At 44.5% G+C, this 26,824-nt stretch overlaps 2 protein-coding genes across 2 annotated transcripts in view; one reads left to right on the forward strand and one right to left on the reverse strand.

Moving 5' to 3' along the window:
- ankrd11 (ankyrin repeat domain 11) overlaps positions 1-26,824 on the reverse strand; it is a 218,199-nt gene that overhangs the window by 11,528 nt on the left and 179,847 nt on the right. Inside the window, exons 10-11 of the mRNA XM_080186859.1 lie at positions 23,453-23,551; positions 1,358-1,501 (exon numbers count right to left, since the gene is read on the reverse strand). Of these exons, the coding sequence (XP_080042985.1) occupies positions 1,358-1,501; positions 23,453-23,551 (243 nt within the window). The remainder of the gene's footprint in view (positions 1-1,357; positions 1,502-23,452; positions 23,552-26,824) is intronic.
- LOC145341859 (uncharacterized) lies at positions 13,900-22,369 on the forward strand. Its single transcript, XM_080186858.1, has 2 exons — positions 13,900-14,674; positions 19,645-22,369. The coding sequence occupies exon 2, from the start codon at positions 19,918-19,920 to the stop codon at positions 21,850-21,852; it is 1,935 nt and encodes a 644-aa protein (XP_080042984.1). The 5' UTR covers positions 13,900-14,674; positions 19,645-19,917; the 3' UTR covers positions 21,853-22,369.

The following is a 26,824-nucleotide window of genomic DNA, read 5'->3' on the forward strand; positions in this document are numbered from 1 at the left end:
ATTGGCACTGAAGGCCCAGTTGCTAAAACCAAATTACAAGGAGGAAGTAAATCTGAAACTTGGGCCCTCAGGGCCTTCTGCAGGCAAAATGAATACATCTGAGGACATAGAAAACGTTATGGTTAAATAAAATTTCATTTCGTAAGTTTATGTATGAGATTATTTAAGATTTTTGTCAGAATGCTAATTTTCAGTGCTATATGCTTCTTCGTATAGCATCCTAACAAAGCAGGATGACGAATTAAGTATTCTGGCAATTTAATTGCTTGTTCTTCTATTTATTGTTCACTGGTATTTTTCCTGCCTACTCAGTAACATCTAAGCAATCAGTACTGATTGTTAACAATAATTTGCTTTGTTATGCATAAGTTTTGAGCAATTCCAGCAAGTGTAATATGCAAAGTGATTTCCATTTTGCAATTTAAACTAATAAGTTCAACAAAAGCTCTTACGCTTTAATACAAACCAGATAGAAAATTTTTTATTCACAAATAAAAACAGAAAATACCGGAAAGTCTCAGCATTTCTAACAGCATCTGTGGCGGGACGAGAACTAACATTGAGTCTGGATGAATTAATATTTCTACGTAAGATTGTTTAAATCAGTGAGGGTGAATATCATCAGGGAACCCATTGTACATAAATATGATTGGCAAGATTATTGAACTATCTCAATTGACAGATTAATGCTGCAGTTTCATGAATACATACTTCAAGAAATTAAAATAAATGTATCTACACAAGATTGCAGTTGGACACTTTAGCAACTACTTGCGACTTTTTAAATGCAAATCGGTTCTCGTAACTGTGATGGCTTGTATGGCTGGCATTTTTTAAAAACTGGAAAACACAAAATATATAAATTTTCAAAAACATTGTTTGAGCCATTTAAGCCAGCAAGAGGATAAAATTTTTTTTTGAATCTCAATGGAGCAAACTGCCAACCTTTTCTGCTATATGTGCACAAAAAAAAGAGAACTAAGTACTGTGCAAAATGCCTTTTAGTCAAGCTAATTGAATAGATTACCTGATCAAATTGCTTGTGGAAGGAACAAAGGGTTAGTGTCTCTAGCCCATTTCTTTCTGCAGGATAAAGACAGTTCTTCTCTGATATACAGGCAATATCTAGAAATATCCTGCATCATTTGCATATTTCAATCAATTTCAATGAAATCGACTGCAGACAATGAAGCAGGTGTGGTACAAAGGATACAAAGTCAAAACATAATTTCATAATACTCTACAATCAAGAAACAAGACTTACTGTTTTAAAAAACACAATAGCATTTCAATATACGAAACAGATCTCACAATGGGAACTATAAGTTTTGGAGAAGCATACTTTTTTTGCACTGACCTGATTTTCTGATGGCATGTTGTAAACTTCAGAGTCCAGCAACATTGTGCAGGCACTGAATGGTACTGCTTGATTTGCTATTGTCCTTGCTGCCCGACAGTGCACACGGAGAATTTCTTGCTCACATGAAACTACTAGCTTCTCCTAGGAATTAGGAATAATAATTATACTCCATAATGTTTAAAACAAAATCTTTCAGCTACAGTAAGTCTGGCAGAAAAATTAATTCATGCAAATTGTAGCAAATTTTTCTGAATATTCACATTTGATCATTAACATAATTTTTTTTTTAACCAGGGTTGAACTGTATTGATTTTTTTCCTCTCTTGACCACCACCACTCTTCCTTATCAAATAAATTACAAAAGTGATTTAAATTGAAGATGACATTAGGTTTCCATTGATGATTCAGTAGTCAAATTTACCAAATTGGTATAGTACTGATATACAGAGAAATTTCAGCTTCAAGCTCTGTAGGAAGACGCTCAAGTTTAGAATAAGGCACACTGATGTGACAGAGGACATGAATTTTAACTGCATCTAACCAGTTCAGCAAACTGAATAATGTTTTATGCTGACATATATCGTCTAAAATAAAATACTGTTCTATTTCCTACCAATAAAATCTCTCATCTGAATAAACAAAGTTTGCTAAAAAATGAATATGCATACATCATATCATTCACATAGCCTGCGCAAAGAAAAAGACAGAAAAAGATTTAAGGCAAAAACAATTTGAAAGAAAGAAAAGGGCAGGAGCAAAAGAAGAAAAGAGTGAACATACGGCATTTGTGCTCTGTTCTTTTGCAGTTAAACGTAGCAGCAATGCCCCACTGCAAAAATGAAGAATCACAGTTCATTTGTTTGGTATTGTTTACCTTATATTAGCCAAGGCACTGGGAGACTTTCCCTGCTATAGTTGTGCCATGGCCTTCTTAAAAGGTTAATATTCCATTCATAACATGCCACAGCACAGTGATTAGCATTGCTGCCTCACAGCATCAGGGACCCAGGTTCAATTCTGGCTTGGGTGACTGTGTGGAGTTTGCACATTCTTCATGTTTGCATTGGTTTCCTCCGATGCTCCGGTTTCCTCCCACAGTCTAAAGATGTGGAGGTTAGGTGGATTAGCCATGTTAAATTCTCCCTCAATGGCCCAACATGTCACAGTCAGATGGATTAGCCATGTTAAGCGTATGAGGTTAGAGGGATAGGGTTGGGGAGAGGGCCTGGGTAAGACACCCTGTTTTAAAGTTTACTTATTAGTGTCTCAAGTAGGTTTACATTAACACTTCAATGAAGTTACTGTGAAAGACCCCTAGTCGCCACATTCCAGCGCATGTCAGAATCGGTGCAGACTTGATGGGCTGAATGGCCTTTCCGGCATTGTAAGGATCCTATGATGACACCCCCAACCTCAGTGTCAGTTTAGATTGTGAGATTATATTATAGAGTCAAACTTCAGCACAATCTTCAGAAGCAGAGGATAATGTGCTACCAACTGAGTCAAAATGACTCAATGATTGAGTGAAAGCCAAGTAACAGAGGAATAAAAGTAGATTATTGCCACTTTCATACCAGCTGAAGGAAACAACATTTGCTTGATTTTCATAGCAATGCAACGAGTAGCCATATTTTTGCACCCACTTGCATTGTTGATGAAGGGTTAAGTCAGAAAGCTACACAGGTATACTCAAAGTAAAAAAACAAACAGCATTGTTCCATAACTGCCACACCACTAGAGCATTTTTGTCAAGTTACCAGAAGACAGGAATCAGTTACCAACAATAAAAGAGATGATTCACAGTGGACAAATTAACGAGCGATTAAGGGACCTTCTGGTCAGCCAGACTACAACAAGTACAGGAAATTTATACTATATTTCTATTTTCAAGCATGAGGCAATGTCTCACGTGCAGCCGATTAATTCACCAATTAGACCGAATGGTTACAATTTGTCCAATGCTTGCAGCTCAGCCACTGAGGACATGCAATCATAGCAACAGTTTCAGTGGACATGGAAACTAAATTAAGGGAATACAGAGGGAAGTTGCATAATGGTTATGTTACCAGACTAGCAATCCAGAGGATTAATGCTCCAAGAACAATTTCAAATTCTACAAAGGCAGCTGGTGGAACTTAATTCATAAATCCAAAATTAAAGGCGAGTCTCAAGAAGTAATGATCATGAAACCACCAGACTATCATAAAAACGCATCTGATTCACTAGTATTGTTGCAAAATAAGTGACTCTAGACTCATAGCAATGCAACTGGTTCTTAACTACCCTCTGAAATAGCCTGACAAGCCAATCAGTTGCATCAAACCACGTCAGAAAAACTGAAGAATAAACTAGACAGTCCACCTAAGATCGATGTAGACATTGGGAACAAAAAAGACATAACCTGTCCAGACAGTCCTACATTAGTCTATATTAACTGTCGAAATTGGAAGAGCTGCCCCACAGACTAATCAAGCAAAAGCATCAAATGATCATATTTATTCAATCTTGTATACATTCCAGCCAATATCATGATCCCACTGGGACTGGGCATACCCAAATCAGGAGGGAATTAACTTGGGAGTCCTCAACATTGACTTTACAAATCATGAAGTCTCATGGCACAAAATTAAACCACAGTAAGGAAACCTCTTCATTTCTGAAGAGTCATACAGACTCAAAAGTTAACTCTGTTTCTCTTTTCACAAATGCTGCCAGAACTGCTGAGTTTAACGAGCATTTTCTATTTTTACACTCAATAGTGTTGCGTAGCTAAAAGGGAAAGACTCAATAGATCAAAATGGCTCAAAATTGAGCATCTATGAGGTGCTGTGGGCCATCAGCAGCAGCAAAATTGTATTCAAGAGCAATCTGTAAATTTATGGCCTGGCTTACCTCTGAATCCACCACCACCATCAAACCAGAGGATTTGACCCAGCTCAATGAGAAGTGCAAGAGAGTATTCCAGGAAAAACACCAGGTGTCCCTAAAAATTGGAATACCAACCTGAAAGCTACAACAGAAGCTGGAAAGGCATGTGATACAGCAAAGGGTTCAGATCAATCCTGCTGCATCCAGTGATAAATAGTGGTAAATAATTAAACCAGAGAAGACGCCTTAAAAAATCATCCTCCTCTATGATGGGGGTGCCTGGTGCACCAGTGCAAAAGACAAGGCTGAAAAATTTGCAACCATGTTCAGCCAAGAGAGCCAAATGAATGATCCACCTTGGCCTCCTCCTTAGGTCCCCAGGATAACAGATACCAGTCTTCGGCCAATTCAATTCACTAGATGATATCAAGAAACTGCTCAAGTGTTATAAACAAAAACTGCTCAGGCCTGACTACATCCAGCTGCAGTAATGTAGACTTGTGCACCAGGACTAGCTGTGCCCCTAGTCAAATCTTTCTAGTATCATTATAACAATGACATCATCTTGACAATGTGAAAAATTGCTCATGTCCATCCTGCTACAAAGAGCAGGGAAAATTCAATCAAGCAATTTATCCCTTTTCATGCAAAGTGACGGAAGATGTGGTTGATAGTGCTGTTCAAGCAGCATTTATTCAGCAATAACCTGTTCACCATTGCTCAATTTAGGCTTTGCCAGGATCACTCATCTCCAGGTGATAGTTGTAATTGTTGGAGGCCAATCATCTCAACCAGGGGTCATCGACACAGGAACTCCTCAGGGCATCGCCTTCCATCCAACTACCTTCAGCTGCTTCACCATGATCTCAGCTCCATTATGTTTGAGAAAGATGTCATTATTTCTATGAAACTCATCTCCAAACTCTGTGGCCTGGGCCTCGGCTCCTTCTTCTGCAATTCGATCCTGAACTTCCTAACCCACAGGCCATAATCAGTAAGGGTAGGCAACAACACCTTCTCCATGATCATCGTCAACACCAGTGCCCCACAAGGCTGTGTTCTCAGCCTCCTACTATACTCCTTATACACCAACAACCGTGTGGCCAAATTCACTTTCAAGTATGCTGACGAAACTACCTAAGTAATGGGTCAGATCTCAAACAATGACGAAACAGAATACAGGAATGAGATAGAGAATCTGGTGAACTGGTGCAATGACAGTAATCTCTCCCTTGATGTCAATAAAATGAAGGAGATTGTCATCAACTTCAGGAAGTGTAGAGGAGAACATCCCCTGTCTACATCAGCAAAGATGAATTAGAAATGGTTGAAAGCTTCAAGTTTTTAGGTGTCCAGAACGTGTCCTGTCCCACCCCCCCGCCCCTCCCCATGCCAATACTATAGTCAAGAAATGCTTCTACTTTCTCAGAAGACTGAGGAAATTTGACATGTCAGCTACAACTCTCAGCAACTTTTACAGATGCACCGTAGAAGGCACTCTTTCTGGTTGTATCAAAGCATGGTACGTCTCCTGCTCTATCCAAGACCACAAGAAACTACAAAATGTCATGAATGTAGCCCAATCCATCAAGCAAACCAGCCTCCTTTCCACTGACTCTTCAGCAAAGCAACCAGCATAATTAAGAAGCCCACGCACCCCAGACACATTCTCTCTTCCACCTTCTTTCATCAGGAAAAAGATACAAAAGTCTGAGGTCACATACCAATTTCTTCTCTGTTGCTATCAAACTTTTGAATGGACCTATCTCATATTAAGTTGATCTTTCTCTACACCCTAGCTATGACTGTAACACTACATTCTGCACTCTTATTTCCTTCTCTGTAAACGGTATGCTTTGTCTGCATAACGCGCAAAAAAAATACTTTTTACTGTATTGTGAAATACATGTAACAATATACATGTGATAATAATAAATCAAATTATAAAGGCAGTCGTGGGTATGTTCACTGATGACTGCAGTGTTCCTTAGCATTACAAATCTCTAACAATAAAGCAATCTGTGCTGACATACAGCAAGACCTACGCAACACTCAGCTTGAGCTGATACATGGCAAGTAACATTTGGATTACACAATGTCCAGTCAATAACCATCTCCAACGAGAGAATCTAACCATCTCTCCTTGGCATTCAAAAGCAATTTAAATATTTAAATTAAAGATTTAAATATCAACTGATCACAAGGTGAAGCCTTCCATTGTTTGCTGGAGCAGACGAGTGAAGGAGCAGAGAGAGAGCTAAGATTTTACCTGTTAAAAACCTGTTTAAAATAAGTTTAAAGCACTTTGTTCTTTGTAGAACTGTTTAAAGCATTTATTTATTGTATTTACTGCTTTAAGAATTCTGAGGGAGTGGTTAGCAGGCAGTTGTGGGCCATCAGATTTAAATCAGCGCCAGGTTTAAAAGGAGGCCTGGTGTAGACAGCGGGCAGCGTCTGAGCGGGCAGCGGAGAGAGAGGGAAGCAGAGTGAGCTACTAGGGCTTAATATCGAAAAGGGCTGGAAGGAAAAAAGGCCAGGTGAGTTCGTTTGAAAAACAAAAAAAACAAAAAAAAAAATTTTTTCAAAACTACTACAGTGAATAATGGAGGGGCATGTGATGTGTGGTTTCTGCATGATGTGGGAACTGGTGAACCCTGGGGTTCATCCCAGTGACCATGTCTGCAGTAAGTGCAGGTTGCTGGAGGAGCTCCAGCTCAGGGTAAATGAGCTGACCTCTGAGCTACAGACACTGAGGCTCATCAAGGGGAGAGAGGGTGCCATTGTCAATGGGGTGCAAGTGACATCCACCCCCCCTAGACTGGCTAACTCTAAGGGTCAGGGACAAGAGGGGGCTACTGGGAAGAGGAAGGGGGGTGAGGAGCGGAAGCCTCAACCTCTTAATCTGCATAACAGGTTTGAGGTTCTTGCTTCCAAGTTGGACGAGAACGAGGCAGGTGAGGTTGGTGAGCAAGCTGCACACGGTACAGTGCTGCAGCAGGACATAGGCAAAGAGAAAGGGAAAAGGAACGTAGTAGTTATTGGGGATTGTGGGGTGAAGGGTATTGACACTGTCCTTTGTCACAATGACAAAGTGCACAGAAGGGTGTGTTGTCTGCCTGGTGCTCGGGTCCGGGATGTCGCAGCTGGGCTGCAGAGGAACCTGGAGTGGGAGGGTGAGAATCCGGTCGTTGTGGTTCATGTGGGTGCTGGCGACGTAAGCAAAATGCAGACTGAGGATCTGGGGAGGGAGTATGAAAAGCTTGGAATGGAATTAAAAAGTAGAACCGACAAGGTGGTTATCTCTGGGCTACTGCCTGAACCGTGTGCAGATGGGTGTAGGGTTGACAGGATTAAGGAAGTGAATGGGTGGCTCAGGGATTGGTGTGGGAGGAATGGGTTTGAATTTATGGGGCATTGGCACCAGTATTGGGGTAGGTGGGACCTGTTCGGGAGGGATGGGGTTGGTCTGAACCGTGCTGGGACCAGAGTGCTGGCGAATCGAGTAAAGAGGACTGTAGACAGGGCTTTAAACTAATTAGGGGGGGGGAGGGTGTGAGGGTAGGTGACCTTACGAGGTCTAAAGTTAAGGAGAGTGTACATGTAAGGGAAGAGGCCGAGGATGTCCCAATAATAGAGGGAGTAGGGGGCGTGAGTATAGTTGGTGGCGTTGCGGCAAATAGGGTCCAGGTGAAGGCTGGGATGAAAGCACTTTATCTGAATGCACGAAGCATTCGGAATAAAGTGGATGAGCTGATGGCGCAGATCGACACAAATGGATACGATCTGGTTGCCATTACAGAGATGTGGCTGCAGGGTGACAGGGACTGGGAGCTGAATGTACAAGGCTATCAAGTGTTTAGGAAGGGTAGACAGGAGGGAAAAGGGGGGGGCGTAGCTCTGCTGATTAAGGATAGCATCACGGTGGTAGCAAGGGATGATATTGGAGCCAAGGAGCAGAGGGTGGAATCGTTGTGGGTGGAGATTAGGAACAGCAAAGGGAGGAAGACGCTGGTGGGTGTCGTCTATAGGCCCCCGAATAATGATCTGGAGATGGGGCGGGCTGTTAATGCGCAAATAAGTGCGGCGTGCAGGAATGGGACGGCCGTAGTTATGGGGGATTTCAATCTGCATATTGATTGGTCGACCCATGTTGGACGTGGGGGGCTCGAGGAAGAGTTCTTGGAATGCTGCCGGGATAGTTTCCTCGAACAGTGTGTGTTGGAGCCGATGAGGGAGCGAGCTATCTTGGATCTGGTGCTATGTAATGAAGTGGGTAGAATTAGGGACCTTGTGGTGAAGGATCCTCTTGGGGAGAGTGATCATTGTATGGTGGAGTTTCTGGTGCAGATGGAGGAGGAGAAAGTAGGTTCCCGGACACGCGTCCTTTGTTTGAATAGAGGGAAATACGGTAGGATGAGAGAAGAATTGGCGAATGTGGACTGGGAGAGCGCGTTGGAGGGAGGGTCTGTTGAGGAGCAGTGGAGGATCTTTAAGGAGATCTTTCTTGGTGCTCAACGGAAATTTATTCCGATGGTCAAAAAGGATAGTAGGAGGAGAGGTAATAAGCCGTGGATAACGAAGGAGGTGAAGGAAAGTGTTAAACTAAAAGCGGAGGAATTTAGAGTAGCTAAGAGTAGTGGGCGAGAAGAGGATTGGGAGAGGTTTAAATGTCAACAAAGATTGACAAAGAAGTTGATAAGGAAGGGTAGGAGAAACTATGAAGCTGGGCTAGCGCTTAATATAAAAAAGGATAGCAAGAGTTTTTATAAATATATAAAAAGGAAGAGGCTGGCTAGGGTGAATGTTGGTCCTTTAGCGGATGAGAAAGGGGACCTAGTGGTAGGGGATGGGGATATGGCTAAGGTATTGAATAACTTTTTTGTTTCTGTCTTCACGGAGGAGGACGTGAATAATTTGCTGGGTGTTAGCGATAGAAAGGTGGTAGGACTGGAGGGTCTTAATGACATTACTGTTACTAGAAAGGCGGTGCTCGACAGACTGGAGGGGCTGATTGTGGGCAAGTCCCCAGGACCGGATGGAATGCATCCGAGGGTTCTGAAAGAAATGGCAGAGGTGATAGTGGATGCCTTGGTGGTTATTTTCCAGACGTCGCTGGATTCCGGGGAAGTGCCGGATGATTGGAAAATGGCTAATGTTACGCCGTTGTTTAAGAAGGGTGCCAGGCAAAAGGCGGGGAATTATAGGCCGGTTAGTTTAACGTCTGTGGTAGGTAAAATGTTAGAATCTGTCATTAAGGAGGAAATTGCAAGGCATCTTGAAGGGAATTGCTTGATAGAGCAGACGCAGCACGGTTTCATTAAAGGGAAGTCGTGTCTGACAAATTTACTGGAGTTCTATGAGGATGTGTCTAGGGCGGTGGATAGAGGAGAGCCGGTGGATGTGGTCTTTCTAGATTTTCAGAAGGCGTTTGACAAAGTGCCTCACAAGAGGTTATTGCAGAAGGTCGAGGGACATGGAGTTGGGGGTAGGGTGTTAGCGTGGATAGAGGACTGGTTGTCAAATAGGAGGCAGAGAGTGGGGGTCAACGGGTGCTATTCGGATTGGCGGTTGGTGACTAGTGGAGTGCCCCAGGGGTCGGTGCTGGGGCCTCAGCTTTTTACCATTTATATAGATGATCTGGAGGAGGGAACCGAGTGTAGAGTGTCGAAATTTGCTGATGATACCAAGATTGGGGGAACGGCAAATTGTGCGGAGGGTGTGGAGAGTCTGCAGAAGGATCTAGATAGGCTGGGCGAATGGGCCAGGAAATGGCAAATGGAATTTAATGTTGGCAAGTGTGAGGTGGTCCACTTTGGTAGGAAAAATGGTAGGAAGGACTATTACTTACGGGGCGAAAAACTGCAGCAGGCGACGGTGCAGAGGGACCTCGGGGCCCTTGTGCATGAGTCGCAAAAACCCAGCCTGCAGGTGCAGCAGGTGGTCAGGAAGGCGAATGGGATGCTGGCCTTCATAGCGAGGGGGATTGAATATAAAAGTAGGGAGGTCTTGCTGCAGCTGTATAGGGCATTGGTGAGGCCGCAGCTGGAGTACTGTGTGCATTTTTGGGCGCCGCACCTGCGCAAAGATATTTTGGCCTTGGAGGGAGTGCAGAGGAGGTTTACTAGGCTGATACCGGAGTTGAGGGGGTTGAGCTATGAGGAGAGGCTGAATAAACTGGGCTTGTACTCGTTAGAGTTTAGAAGAATGAGAGGAGATCTCATTGAGATGTATAAGATGATGAATGGGATGGATAGGATAGAGGTGGAAAGACTCTTCCCGCTCAAAAAAGACAATAGGACTAGGGGGCACAGCCTCAAGATAAAAGGGGGGCGGTTTAGAACGGAGTTGAGGAGGAACTTCTTCACTCAAAGGGTGGTGAATCTCTGGAATTCTCTGCCCGTTGAAGTGGTGGAGGCTGCCTTGCTAAATATTTTTAAGACGCGGGTTGATGGGTTTTTGATAGGAGAGGGGATTAAGGGTTATGGGGAGAGGGCGGGAAAGTGGAACTGAGCAGCGACAGATCAGCCATGATCTTATTGAATGGCGGGGCAGGCTCGAAGGGCTGGATGGCCTACTCCTGCTCCTATTTCTTATGTTCTTCTGTTCTTATGTTCTTAATACCATCGCTGAATTATTCACTATCAATATCCTGAAGTTGTCATTGACTTGAAACTAGACCAGCCATATAAATACTGTGACTACAAGAGCAGGTCAGATGCTGGGAATCCTTTGAAAGTAGAACTACTTGCTGACTCCTCAAAAGCTGTCCACCAATTCCAAGTCAGGATTCTGATGGAACACTCTACTTGTCCGAATGAGTGCAACTCCAACAACAGCCAAGAAGCTCAATACCATTCAGGACAAAGAATCACACTTGATCCATTCAACATTCACTCTTTCCACCACAGGCACAAAATGCAGCAGTGTACTGTATACAGAATACACTTAAGTAACCTGCCAAGATTCCTTTGGCAGCACTTTCAAACTCATGTCCTCCTAACTGGTAACAGTCAAGGACAACCGCAATTTCTCCTCTGAACCACACACAAATCTGACTCTGAACTGCATCACCACTCTTTCACTGTCACTGGGTCAAAAACCTGAAGCTTCTCTCTTAATAAAACTATGGGAATATCTATGACACATGAAGTGCAGCAGTTCAATGGCTCATTACCCCCTTTTCAAAGGTAATTAGGGGTGGGCAATAAAAGCTGGCCTTGCCAGTAACACATTTCATGAACTAATTAAAAAAAAGGAAAAAGACAGCAAGGCTATATGGACAGTTTAGAAGTAAACAATGTGATTTATAGAGCAGTGGCAATTCATTGACCACTGTAAACCAATCAGTAAAAAATCCTGAGTCCTCCATCTCCTCCTCATCCTGCTCTTCCTGGTCTCATAGAAGAGCATAGAAAAACTACAGCACAAACAGGCCCTTCGGCCCACAAGTTGCACCGATGATATCCATACCTACTAGGCTTACCTATAACCCTCAATTCTATTGTCCCATGTACTCATCCAGAAGCCTCTTGAAAGACCCTAACGAATTTGCCTCCATCACCACCAACGGCAGCCGATTCCACTCACCCACCACTCTGAGTGAAAAACTTACCCCTGATATCTCCTCTGAACCTATTCCCCAGTACCTTAAACCTGTATCCTCTTGTAGCAACCATTCCAGCCCTTGGAAAAAGCCTCTGAGAATCCACCCCATCTATACCTCTCAACATCTTATACACTTATATCAGGTCACCTCTCAGTCTTCATCTCTCTAAGGAGAAAAGACCAAGTTCCCTCAACCTATCCTCACAAGGCATGCCACCTAATCCAGGCAACATCCTTGTAAATCTCCTCTGCACCCTTTCAATAGCTTCCAAATCCTTCCTGTAATGAGGCGACCAGAACTGAACACAGTATTCCAAGAAAGATCTGACTAGGGTCTTGTAAAGTTGCAACTTTATCTCCTGACTCCTAAACTCAATCCCTTGATTGATGAAGGCCAATACACCATACGCCTTCTTAACCACATCCTCTACCTGCAAGGCTGATTTAAGAGTCCTATGGACTCGGACCCCAAGGTCCTTCTGATCCTCTACACTGCTTAGAGTCTTACCCTTGATATTATACTCCTTCATCCCATTTGACCTGCCAAAATCGACCACCACACATTTATCTGGGTTGAAATCCATCTGCCACTTCTCCGCCCAGCCTTGCATCCTATCTATGTCACGCTGCAACTTCTGACATCCCTCCAAACTATCCACAACACCACCAACCTTCCTGTCGTCAGCAAACTTACTAATCCATCCCTCCACTTCCTCATCCAGGATATTTATGAAAATTATAAACAGCAAGGGCCCCAGAGGCACTGCACTGGTGACCGACCTCCTTGCAGAAAAAGACCCATCTGCAACCACTCTCTGCCTTCTGCGCGCAAGCCAGTTCTGGATCCACAAGGCAACAACCCCTTGGATCCCACGCCCTCTCACTTTCTCAAGAAGTCTTGCACAGGGGATCTTATCAAACACCTTGCTGAAGTTCATATAAATCACATCTACCGCTCTTCCTTCATCAATGTATTTAGTCACATCTTCAAAGAACTCAACCAGGCTCGTAAGGCACAATCTACTTTTGACAAAGCTGTGCTATTATTGAGCATACTAAACTTCTCTAAATGTTCATAAGTCCTGTCCCTCAGAATGTTCTCCATCAATTTACCAACCTCTGAGGTCAGACTCACCGGTCAGTAATTTCCTGGGCTATCCCTATTCCCTTTCTTGAATATAGGAACCACATTCGCAATCCTCCGGAACCTCTCCTGTCTCCACCGACAATGCAAAGGTCATCGCCAGAGGTTCTGCAATCTCTTCCCTGGCCTCCCATAGTAACCTGGGGTACATCTCATCTGGTCCCAGCGATTTATCGATCTTGATGCTATTCAAAACTTCCAACACATCCTCTTTCTTAACGTCTACATACTCAATCTTTTCAGTCAGCCGCAAGCCTGCAGTACAACCACCCAGATCTTTTTCAACCATGAATACTGAGGTAAAGTATTCATTAAGCACCTCTGCTATTTCTACTGCTTCTGCAGAAACTTTCCCATCTTCATATTTTATAGTTCCTATTCCTTCATATCTCACCCTTTTACTCTTCACATTTGTAGAACGTCTTAGGGTTCTCATTAATCTTACCTGCCAAGGCCTTCTCATGACCCCTTCTGGCGCTCCTAATTTCCTTCTTAAGTTCCTTCCTATAAGTTGTATACTCCTCTAGATCCCTAACATCTCCTAGCTCTCTGAGCCTTTTGTACACTTTACTTTTCTTTTTGACTAGGTTTATTACAACTTTCGTGCACCACGGTTCCCGTAGCCTACCAAAACCTCCCTGTCTCCTCAGAACGTTGTCATGCAGAACTCTAGACAAACATTCCTTGAAAATCTGCCATCTGACTTCGGTACTTTTTCCCAAGAATACCCCCTCCCAATTTACACATCTAATTTCCTTCATGCTGGCTTCATATTTCCCCTTACTCCAGGTAACACTTTCCTAACTTGCCTGATCCCATCTCTTTCCAGTGCTAGCATAAAGGAGATAGAGTTATGATCACTATTGTGAGGGATGGTAGCGGTAGTGTAATTTTTGAGTCAAGCCATCTGGGGCGGAAACCATGACAGAACCGTTAGTGTAACCTGAGGGGTTAAACGCTAAGACCAGCAGATGATGAAACACGCAGAAAAAGAAGAAAATAAAAACATGAGACTGGCAGGCGCTCGGGGTCTTCAGCATAGCCTAAAAGAGATTTACACCATATAAAATAAATGGGTAAGCAATTTACGGGACAATGAAAAAGAGTTAGCTGAATTGATGAGAGGTAAAACGATTTAAGCCTTAAAAGGGGTGATTGGATTAGAGTTAATGGGATGTCAACAAGGGAGGAGATCACTCAGTAAAGAGATTAAGGAGTGGTACCCAATAAAGAAAGGAGGGCTGTCCTATTGTTATCTAGGAAAAATGTATATAAACTAAGATTGTGTAAAGCAAGGTGTGTGTACCCACGGGACGGCACCCTTTCTTGCAAGATCGAATAAACCGACAGTTAGCTGAACTCATCCGTGTATTTGATTCAAGGGGGGGAATCATAAAGTGAGTATCTGACCGTTTCTCACAATTGGGGGCTCGTCCGGGATCTGGAATTATAACGGGGGTTTCCCTCGACTAGACCAAATCGATGGAATAAGACGCGTCTAGTGTATATTTACACGTAAAAACGTCGTTTTGGTCTGGGAGGAGGGGAATCTGAAACCACTCAGTTGAGATAATTCTGGACCCTGGAAATCACACGGATGACTTCTATACACTAGGACTGCTAGGACTGTGACTGAAATCTGTGAGGGGGTATACACATCATTGGAAGAAGTCGGACAACTCCGTGCACGGATCAAGGTAAGAAATTTCTCTCCCGGGAATTCGGCTGATTAAGGGTGAGAGTCATTTTCTTCCTTGACGACTTTATGGTTATGACAGTTTGATCTGAGGGCACAAATAAATTAACTTGTGTCCAAGACGACAACTGAAGACTAACCATGGGAGGTAAACCGTCCAAGAGTAAGGATGGGAAACCGGGAAATAATAATGATGAAAAGGGAATACCCCCCGACAGTCCTCTGGGGATACAGTTAGAAAATTGGGATGGGGACCGAAAGACTAAGGACTTAAAAAAGAAGGTTATGATAAAATATTGTTGTTTTGTGTGGACGAAGGAACCAATCCGGAAACCATCTGTATTGTGGCCAAAATATGGATCGGATGAGGATTGGGTCTGTCAGATATTAAATTTATATGTTAATAGTAAACAACCCTTTAACCCCGAGGAAAGTAAGTACGCTGCCTGTTGGGTGGGCGCGATGAGTAGATCGCCACAGCCAGTCTCCCTGTATCCAATGATCCCACAGAGCAGACCGGGGCAATGGGACCCTCTTGACAACCTCCCGCCGCCACCCCCTCCTGTACCAAATGTACCCCCTGCATATCAACCAAATAATAATGGGGCCCAAGGGCCCCGAGGGGATGATCTCATAAATCTTGAGAACGGCACAGGAGGCGGACCCCCAGTTGAGGGTCTGCGGAGGTCCGAGAGGTTGGTAATAAAACAGTCCCTGGAACAACAGCAGAATAATGGGGCTTCAGCGCCCGAGGTGGAAATGCACCCTCTCAGGGAGGTTCCCTTCGGACAAAGAGAGACAGGGTTCGTGGTGGTGCCTCTTAACTCGGCAGACATCCGACAACTTAGGAAGGAGTTGCCCCCTCTCCTAGAGGACCCTGTCGCGGTAGCGACACAACTTGACCAATTCCTGGGTCCAAGCATGTATACTTGGGGGGAACTCCAGGCCATAATGAGCATATTATTCAACTACGATGAAGGAGTTATGATCCGAAATAGGGCCATGGAAATTTGGGATAGGGATCACCAACAGCAAGAACAACTCAGGGGAGATCAAAAATACCCTCTTGAGGATCCAAATTGGAATCATAATACCCAGGAAGGGCGGACAAACATGTCGGATCTCCGGAATCTTATAATTCGGGGGATCCAGACATGTGTCCCCAAGCAGCAGAATGTGGCAAAAGCATTTGATATTAGGCAAGGAAAAGATGAATCACCCAGCATGTTCTTAGACAGACTGAGGGAGTCTGTCCGCAAATATTCAGGAATCGATCCTGATGATGAAATTGGAAAGGGAATGCTAAAAATTAATTTTGTAACGAAATCCTGGCCAGATATCCAGAGAAAACTACAAAAGATTGAGGATTGGAGTGGGAAGGACATGGCGGAATTATTGCGGGAAGCGCAGAAGGTCTTTGTTCAGAGAGAGGTTGTAAAGGAAAAGCAGAAGGCAAAGATGATGGTGGCAGCTGTTAGGGAAGTATGTAAGTCCACCGGGATAACGGATGAAGGATATACAGTAGGTAGAGGAAGGTCAAGGGGAGGTTGGAAGGAAAGGGGGGCCAGGAGGGGCCGAGGTAGAGGACGAGGAGAATTTTACGGTGGTGACCGGCCCCGGGCGGTCGGGTGTTACCACTGTGGGAAACCGGGACACTTCAAAAGAGAGTGTCCTGAATTTAAGAAGGAACGAGAAGGGATTTATGAAATGGAATGTGAGGTTGATTAGAGGGGTCAGGGGAGAATCGGAAAAAGGACCTACCAAGAACCCCTGGTAAATTTAAAGGTGGGTCCACAAAAGGAGGATGTTACATTTTTAGTCGACACGGGGGCAGGCAGATCCTCAATCCCAATCTATCCTACAGGAGCCAATTACCAAACTAAAATGTTGAACATATCAGGAGTAAAGGGAGGGGTATTTAGGGCGAAACTATTTGAACCACAGGTACTACAATGGGAGGAAGAGGAGCTTTTAGCAGAGCTCCTCCACCTCCCTCATCTCCCCTATGGTCTGTTGGGGCGGGACCTGATAATCCGCTTCGGGCTCCGAATAAATGTAGGGGACGACGAAGACCTGGTGGTAACTATGTCATACCTTAGCGAGGACCGACTCACGGGTATAGACTCTAGAGTATGGACGGCCAAGGGAAACAGAGGGCGACTCTCGATTCAGCCTGTAAAAATTGATCTTAAGCCCCAGAGCCCCTCTGTCAAGATACGTCAGTATCCTATCTCCCGGGAAGGGAGACAGGGCCTGAAAGAAGTGATGAAAGACCTGATAAGTGATGGGCTGGTGGAACCATGTATGTCGAGATATAACTCTCCCATTTTGCCAGTCCGAAAGTCTGACGGCAGTTACAGAATGGTCCAAGACTTGAGGGAAATCAATAAGATTGTACAGGTACGACACCCGGTGGTGCCGAACCCATACACTATACTGGGGCGGATACTCCCAGAACATGAATGGTTCAGTGTAGTGGATTTAAAGGACGCCTTCTGGGCCTGCCCGTTGGACGAGGCCAGTAGAGACTTATTCGCCTTCGAGTGGGAGGACCCTGACACGGGCAGGAAGCAGCAATACCGCTGGACAGTGCTTCCCCAGGGGTTCACTGAATCGCCAAATTTGTTTGGTCAGATTTTAGAGCAGGTATTAGAGGGACTGATCCTTTCCCCAGCCCTAAAACTCATACAGTATGTGGATGACCTCCTGTTGTCCGGACCCACAGAAGCGGAGGTCGTAGCGGGAACAAATACCCTTCTGAATTATTTGGCAGGACAGGGACTAAGGGTGAGCCAGAAGAAGCTCCAATATGCAGAAAGAGAGGTTAAGTATCTGGGACACTTGATAAGCCAGGGACAGAAGAGAATAAGTCCGGAAAGGGTGAGGGGAATAGTTGAACTGGGACTCCCGGGAACTAAGAGAGAGCTACGAATGTTTTTGGGACTCTTAGGTTATTGCCGATTATGGATAGACGACTATGCCCCCCTAACCAAGGGTCTGTACCTAAAACTTGTAGAGGGGGCTCCTAACAAAATCCAGTGGGACGAGAAAGAGGAGGAACTAATTGAGACCCTGAAACAGAAATTGATGACTGCGCCAGTCTTGAGCTTGCCAGATTTCAGTAAGGCATTCAGACTCTTTGTAAATGCCAAACAGGGAACCGCCCTCGGAGTTTTAACCCAAGATTGGGGGGGAAAAAGGAAGCCAGTGGCATTCTTATCAAAGATACTGGACCCAGTTTCCCGAGGCTGGCCAGAATGTGTCCAGGCGGTGGCTGCCACGGCCAAATTGGTGGAAGAAAGTAGGAAGCTGACATTTGGGGCACCCTTGACGGTCATTACCCCCCACCAGGTTAGGACTATTTTAAATCAGAGGGCTGGAAGATGGCTGACGGACTCAAGAATCTTGAAGTATGAGGCCATTTTGCTAGATCGGGACGATCTTAAGATAGAGGTCAATTCCTGTCAGAACCCAGCTGAATTCCTCTGGAAGGGGGAAGAAGGCGAGGGACTCGAACATTGCTGTTCGGACATAATAGATCTCCAGAGTAAGGTAAGGGAGGATCTAAGGGACTCCCCTCTTCACACTGGAAAGCGATGGTATATAGATGGATCCTCCCGGGTGGTAAACGGAAAAAGGCATAATGGATACGCGATCATTAGTGAAGCTGGCTGGAATTTGGTAGAAAGGGGGCGACTGCCTAATGTCTGGTCTGCCCAGACATGTGAATTATATGCTCTACACCGGGCTCTCAAGGGCTTAGAGGGATTGATAGGGACCATCTACACCGACTCCAAGTATGCGTTCGGGGTGGTACACACTTTTGGAAAAATTTGGAAGGAAAGGGGAATGATAAATAGTAGGGGAAAAGAATTGATACATGAGGAATTGGTTACTAAAATATTAAAAGACCTGCTGGGGCCACGGGAAATTGCTGTGGTCCATGTAAAAGGACACCAGAGAGACAATGGGATAGAGACAAAGGGGAACCAGTTGGCGGACGGACAAGCAAAATTGGCAGGGACGGAGGAGGAGATAGTGGACTGCTTGGTCTGGGTGCCCCAAGTGTCTGAAGTAATAGAAACACCAGCATTTAGCGAAAAGGAAGAAGCCGAGCTAAAATCACTTGGGGGTCAGAAAGATGAAAGAGGGAAATGGACATTACCCGATGGTCGACAACTATTAAACCGACCGATGACCAGAGACATAATAATTAGTCATCTCCATCGGGGAGGACACTGGGGGACACAGGCGATGTGTGATGCATTTCTGCGTCAGTACGCACATCCCGGTTTATACACTGTGGCTAAGCAAGTCACGAAAGATTGTGTAATTTGTCGGAAGATAAATAAAAAAGGACTGAGACAGAATACGAAGCAAGGAGGGAGAAGCCCAGCCTATTGGCCCTTCGAGTATATCCAAGTGGATTATACCGAACTCCCCCCCATAGGGCGCCTGAAATATCTTTTGGTAATAGTGGACCACTTGACAGGGTGGGTTGAGGCGTACCCAACCGCCATAGCCTCGGCGACACAGGTTAGCAAGGTCCTTCTCGAACAAATTATCCCACGATACGGACTCCCCCGGGCCATCGATTCAGACCAGGGGAGCCAGTTTACGTCCACTGTCCTACAGAACATAGTGCGGGCAGTGGGGGTAAGCTGGGATTTCCACACCCCTTGGCATCCCCCGTCCTCGGGCAAGGTGGAAAGAATGAATCAGACTATTAAAAAACAGCTGACAAAACTCAGGACAGAGACCGGGTTGCCCTGGACCAAGTGCCTTCCCCTTGCCTTGCTGCAAATACGAACGCAGCCACGACGGGACTTGGGGGTGTCCCCATACGAAATAATGTTCGGTCTCCCCTTTAATGGGCCAAAAGGGGAACTCCCCACATTCGAGTCCCGCGATGTATTTGTGCATAAATATGTTGAGGTCCTGGGGTCTGCTCTATCTCATTTACGCCAACAGGGACTCCTGGCACAGACACCACCTCTCGAGTTTGCGATACACACCATCAAGCCAGGGCATTGGGTCCTAATCAAGAACTGGAAACTCCGGACTTTAGAACCGATCTGGGATGGTCCCTACTTAGTACTTCTGACCACGGAAACGGCTATCCGCACGGCTGAGAAAGGCTGGACGCATTACACTCGAGTGAAAGGACCGGTGCCAGAACCAGCAGAAGAAGTGCCTACTCCTGGCCACCACACCGCGAAGAACTGATTGGACTTGATTTTTGATATGTCAATTTGGGCAATATACGGCAATAGCGGGATGTTACTAATAATATGTTTACTCTATGGGGGCATAGGTGCTGGGCAGGCGGCCCAAGTGTACTCCCTTACTATAATCCAATCACCCCAGGCACAGGTAATTGAGATCGACCTCTGTCGAATGGTACCCTGCAAAGACGACCTTACGGGGCAGAAGAGATACCAGGGGAGGGAAATAGAATTACTTGTCTTCGATAAGAACCCAAAGTGTACTAAAAATGAACAGGGGAAAGTAGAATCTTGTCAAGTAGGGGGGTTAAATGAAGACGTTAAGTTAAGGATTCGCGAGAAAGTATCACTGGTTCCACGGAAGATCTTTCCCAGAGACTGTAAGCTAAACCAATGTAACCCCCTCTACCTCACCATAAAAAAGTCAGACGACGGTGGGACAGAGGGCCTCGACGGACAAGTTTTTGGGGTCAAGATCAAGGAACACACAGGGAGGGTGGGGGCGGCCCTGTGTTGTGTGCGGGTTACAGTCAAAAATGCCGAAACCAGGAACTCCTCCGCCCCTAGCCGGGGAGTCTCGGGAGAAGTCAGGGTAGTGGAGGTAAAGGATTTAAGAGAGACCATTGAAATAGAAACGGGATTCAGGGAAGCGAACACCTGGATAGAATGGGTCAAATATACAGTACAAAGTGTCGGAAAAGGTAACTGTTATGCGTGCACCAGTAGCCGGCCAACTCCCCAGGTGGTCCCATTCCCGCTGGGATGGGATAAAGAACCAGCTGAAATGGAGTGTATGGTGAAACTGTATCAAAACAGAGAGGCTTGGGGAGACCCCACTTGTCGCTCCTTGAGCCTGACATTTCCCCCAATCAAACTGAACAGGGCGTCTCAACCCCCCCCTTTTTCCGGAGTAACGGGGATACATCACACCTGTATCACCCGGACTGGGGATGGATTGGACAGGGAAGTGGGAAGCTTCGATAGGTGTGGAACAGTTAAGGAAGTCAGCGACACCACCGAGGGAGGAAACTACTCCCAAATCCAGGTACCTAGAGCTGATCTATGGTGGTACTGTGGAGGGAGGACTTTGAGACCCATTTTACCTCAGAAATGGAAGGGCACTTGTGCACTTATCCAATTGGCCGTACCCTTTACCCTGGCATTCGAACATCAGGGACCCCGTGGAAAAGAACGAGGGAAAAGGAGCCTCCCGGGTTCTTTTGATGAACGAATATATTTGGACGCCATAGGGGTCCCTAGGGGGGTCCCTGATGAGTACAAAGCCAGGAGCCAGATAGCAGCAGGATTTGAATCCCTGTTCTGGTGGGTGACTGTCAACAAGAATGTAGATTGGATCAACTATATCTATTATAATCAACAGAGGTTTGTTAATTATACCCGAAATGCGATAAGCGGGATAGCGGAACAATTGGACGCAACCAGCAGAATGGCCTGGGAAAACAGGCTAGCCCTGGACATGATTCTAGCAGAGAAAGGGGGGGTATGCGTCATGATAGGAACTGAATGCTGCACCTTTATCCCAAATAACACAGCTCCCGATGGGTCAATTACCCGAGCCCTCGAAGGGCTAACGACCCTAGCTAATGAACTAGCTGAGAACTCGGGTACAGACCTAGATCTCACTGGGTGGTTGGAAGCTTGGTTCGGCAAATGGAAAGGAGTAGTAATGTCCGTCCTTGTCTCTTTCATGGTAACGGCAGGGGTATTGGCCGCCCTAGGGTGTTGTATCATCCCTTGTGTTCGGGGGTTGGCTCAGCGGCTAATCGAAACAGCCCTGACTAGGGGGGATGTCCTGAATGGAAAAGTGATAAATATGAATTTAGAGACGGAAGAGAGGATAAGCCTCTTAGGCGATAAAACTCTGGATGAACAGGCCCTCGACCTGTTGGAACGCCTGGAACACCAGAAGAATGTCAAAAATTACAAAGCGTAAGAAAAACAGGGGGGATTGTGAGGGATGGTAGCGGTAGTGTAATTTTTGAGTCAAGCCATCTGGGGCGGAAACCATGACAGAACCGTTAGTGTAACCTGAGGGGTTAAACGCTAAGACCAGCAGATGATGAAACACGCAGAAAAAGAAGAAAATAAAAACATGAGACTGGCAGGCGCTCGGGGTCTTCAGCATAGCCTAAAAGAGATTTACACCATATAAAATAAATGGGTAAGCAATTTACGGGACAATGAAAAAGAGTTAGCTGAATTGATGAGAGGTAAAACGATTTAAGCCTTAAAAGGGGTGATTGGATTAGAGTTAATGGGATGTCAACAAGGGAGGAGATCACTCAGTAAAGAGATTAAGGAGTGGTACCCAATAAAGAAAGGAGGGCTGTCCTATTGTTATCTAGGAAAAATGTATATAAACTAAGATTGTGTAAAGCAAGGTGTGTGTACCCACGGGACGGCACCCTTTCTTGCAAGATCGAATAAACCGACAGTTAGCTGAACTCATCCGTGTATTTGATTCAAGGGGGGGAATCATAAAGTGAGTATCTGACCGTTTCTCACACTATCCCCAAGACGTTCTCCCACTGAGAGATCTGACACCTGTCCAGGTTCATTAGCCAGTACCAGAACGAGTACAGTTTCTCCTCTTGCAGGCTTATCCACATACTGTGTCAGGAAACCCTCCTGAACACACCTAACAAACTCCTCCCCATCCAAACCCCTTACCCTAGAATATTCCAATCAATGTTTGGGAAATTAAAAGTCTCCCCTCACGACAACTCTGTTATTACTACATCTCTCCAGGATCTGTTTCCCTATCTGCTCCTCAACATCCCTGTTACTATTGGGCGGCCTATAGAAAACACGCAAAGTTATCGACCCTTTCCTGTTCCAATCTTCCACCCATAGACAGTCTGTAGACAATCCCTCCACGGCGAGGGATTTATTATTTTTATAATTTATTATTGTGCCGTTTTATCATGAGACAATACTAGCAATTAACATGGAGGTTGATTTAATATTTGAAAGAAAAAAAAAACAAATATCCTCAAAAATGGGTAACAGTTTGATAAACATCCTGAGACTACCAATTTAAGATTAGTGTGTGAAATGGCAGACAAAATGGAATGCATAAGTAGTAATAAAGATAACTCTGAAGTCTATAATAATAGGAGTCACGGACAGAAATTTGTCATCCTTACTTGGAGAACAATGCAAAATGAAAATTAAGATCCAATGTATAAGAATGACTAGTAACCTGTAGCATTATGTAATTTGAGACTGTATGATAAACTGGATTAAACACTATGAAAATGTCATTTTCACAGGTTTTTGAATATACAGATTTGTGATCCATTTTCTTATGAATCAAGATACACTAAATGGAATCTCCCAATGGCTGTAGCTAAATCTACTATCCACATATTAAAAATGTTCAATTGTTGCACACAATCAATCCAGATTGGAATTATCCTTAAATGAATTTTAACAATTCTATTAAATGACAAATAAATTAACAGATTTGTTTAGAGGGAAGTAATTTACCCGCTCAATAAATTAACAGATTTGTTTAGAGGGATGTAATTTACCCGCTCAATGCTATGTTGAAGTCGCAGTTTCCCACGCACTGCTTCCTGATGCCTGAAAAGTTCCTTCAGTGGCTCACACAAGGATGGAGGTGGCGCAATCTATAAAATTAAAAAAGCTTGATTATTGATATATTTCAATTGATATTTTTCATAGACTGTCAACAAATATTACCAAATACCCTCAGACATAACTCATTTAATTCTTTACTCCAGAAATTATATCTACCGTCAATTTTTAAAAAAATTCATATATTGGACGTGGGCCAATGTTTATTGCCCATCCCTAGTTACCTAGTTAGAGTGGTGGTGGTGAGCTGCTTTCTTGAACTGCTGCAGGTTCTGAGGTACTCACGGCTGTTAGAGGGAATTTCAGGATTTTGACCCAGTAACAATGAAGGTGCAATTGTGCAGTCATCAGTGAACATCCCCTCTTTTGATTTTGTTAAGGATAGTCACTGCCTGGCACTTGCGTGGCGTGAATGTTACTGGTCACTTCTTAGCCCAAGCTGGGATATTTTCCAGGATTTGTTGCATTTTGACATGGACTACTTCTGTACCCGAGGAGTTGTAAATGGTGCTGAACATTGTGTAGTCATCAGGGAATATTCCAACATCTGCCGTATAATAGGGGGAAGGTCATTGATGAAGCAGCTGAAGACAGTTGGGCCGAGGAAACTACCCTGAGGAACTCTGGCAGTGATGCTGTGGAGCTGAGATGATTGACCTCCAAAAGAGAGTGATTACAGAAGTGATTACAGAAGTACAGAAGCCAGTGTTCAGTGCCTACCACAAGGATCTGTGCTGGGTCTCCTACTCATCATTTATATAAATGACATAGATGACTATGTGGTGTTAAGAGTGACACAAAGCTTGGCCGGATGGTCAACAGCGAGGTTGAATGTCTTGGCCTCCAGAAAGATATAGATGGAATAGTCAAATGGGCAAAGAATTGGCAGATGGGATTTAACCCTGAAAAATGTGAGGTGATACACTTTTGAAAATTTGGCAAGTAAATAGTCAAAGAACGCCATGATGCAACGAGTTGAGGAACAAAGGGACCTTGGGGATTTTGTCCATAGATCTCTGAAGAGCAAGTTAGTGGGGTGGTGAAAAAGGCATAAGACACTTTATTTTAATCAATTGAGGCATAGATTACAAGAGCATGGAAGTCATGTTGGAGTTGTATTGAACTTTGGTGAGACACAGCTGGAATACTGTGTGCAGTTCTGGTCATCAGATAACAGGAAAGGTATGATTGCAGAGGAGATTCACCAGGATGTTGTCAAGGATGGCACAATAGATTTGTTTGTTCTTGGTGGAGCAAAGAAGACTGGATAGCAACCTGATTGAGGTGTACAAGATTATGAGGGGCATGGACAAGGGTGGAATGAGAACAGCTGCTCCTCTTAGTTGAATGGGTCAGTCATGAGGGGACACAAGTTCAAGGTGAGGGGCAGGATATTTAGGGAGGAATGGGAGGAAAAGCCTTTTTACCCAGAGAATGGCAACAGTTTGGAATGCGCTGTCTGGGAGGGTGGTGGAAGTGGATTGCCTCATATTCTTTAAAAAGTACTTGGATGTGCACTTGGCATGTCATAACATTCAAGGCTAAGAGCCAAGTGCTGGTAAATGGGATTAGATAGCTAAGCTAAGTGATTCTCTTAGAGTAGCCTGATGGATCAGTAATTGGCCAGCTTGAACTTGTCCTGTTTCATGAGTACAGTACATGCCTGGGCAATTTTCCACATTGCTGGGTAGATGCCAGTATTATAGCTGTACTGGAACAGTTTGGCAAAGGGCACAGTAAATTCTAGAGCATAAGTTTTCAATACTTTTGCTGGAATATTGTCAGGGCCCATACCCTTTGCAGTATCCAGTGCCTTCATCTGTTTTTTTGATATCATATGGAGTGAACCAAATTGGTTGAAGACTGACGTCTGTAATGTTGGAGATTTCCAGGGACCAAGATGGATTATCTACTCAGCACTTCTGGCTAAAGATGGTTGTGAATCTTCAGTCCTACACCTTCTGCATGGATGTGCTGGGTTCTTCCAGCATTGAGGATAGTGATATTTGTGGAGCTGTTGTGAAGTTGTTTAATTGTCCACCACCATTCACAGCTAGATGTGAACCAATTGTGAACTGCTTAGCTCTATTAGTTTAGGTTAATTAATTAACCCCTCTGTGGTTAGGCTGGCTGGTTTTTCTTAGAGCAGAGAAGGCTGAAGGGATGTCTGATTGAGGTATACAAAATTATGAGGGACACAAAGGAAAAAAAGTTGCCCCTTAGTGGAGGGGTCAATACCAGGGGGCACAGATTTAAGGTAAGTGGCAGGAGATTTAGAGGGGATCTGAGGAAAAATCTTTTCAACTAGATGGTGGTGGGAATCTGGAACTTGTTGCCTGAAAGATTTGTAGAGGCAGGAACACGCTCAACATTTCAGAAGCATTTAGATGAGCGTCTGGAACGTCAGAGCATACAAGGCTACAGGCCAAGTGCTAGAAATTAGGATTAGGATAGCTGCTTGATAGTCAGCACAGGTATGATGAGCTGAAAGGCCTCTTTCAATGCTGTAAAACTCGATGGTTCTATTACGTGCTGCTTATACTGTTAGGACACAAATAGTCCCATGTTGTAGCTTCACCAGGTTGACATCTTATTTTTAGGTATGTCTGTTGTTGTTCCTGGCATGCCCTTCTGCACTCTTCGTTGAAGCTGGATTGATTCCTTGGCTTGGTAGTACTGGTAGAGTGGGGATCTCAGGCCATACAGTTAGATTACGGTTGAGTACAATTCTGCTAATGGCCCACAGCACCTCAGTTTCCAGTTTCTTCCCACAGTCCAAAGATGTGCAGGTGAGGTGATTGACCATGCTAAATTACCCCTTAGTATCCGAAGTTATGCAGATGGATTAGTTAAACTAAATATATGGGGTTAGGGGATAGTGCAGGGGAGAAGGTCTGGATATGATACATCAGTCATTGTAGACCCAATGGGCCGAATGGCACCTCCTGTATTGTAGGGATTCTAAGATTCTACGGATGACCAGTATTGAGTTGCTAGATCTGTTTGAAGTCCATCCCATTTAGAATGGTGTTAGTGCCACACACCACAGTGGAGGGACACTCAAACTGAAAATGGGGCTTTGTCTCTACAAGGACTGTGCGGTGGTCACATTCACTGATATTACTACCATGGACAAATGCATTTGTAGCAAGCAAGGTGGTTTGGAAGAGATTAAGTATATTTTCCCTCTTGCTTGCTCCCTCATCATCTCCCACAATTCCAATCTAACAGCAGTGTCCTTCAGAACCTGGCTAGCTCAGTCTGAGGCCATATCATCAAATCACTTTTGAAGTCCTCCACCCAGA

Source organism: Carcharhinus amblyrhynchos, chromosome 4 (genome assembly GCF_965287045.1).
Source record: "Carcharhinus amblyrhynchos chromosome 4, sCarAmb.v2.hapA, whole genome shotgun sequence".
Lineage (NCBI taxonomy): Eukaryota > Metazoa > Chordata > Chondrichthyes > Carcharhiniformes > Carcharhinidae > Carcharhinus > Carcharhinus amblyrhynchos.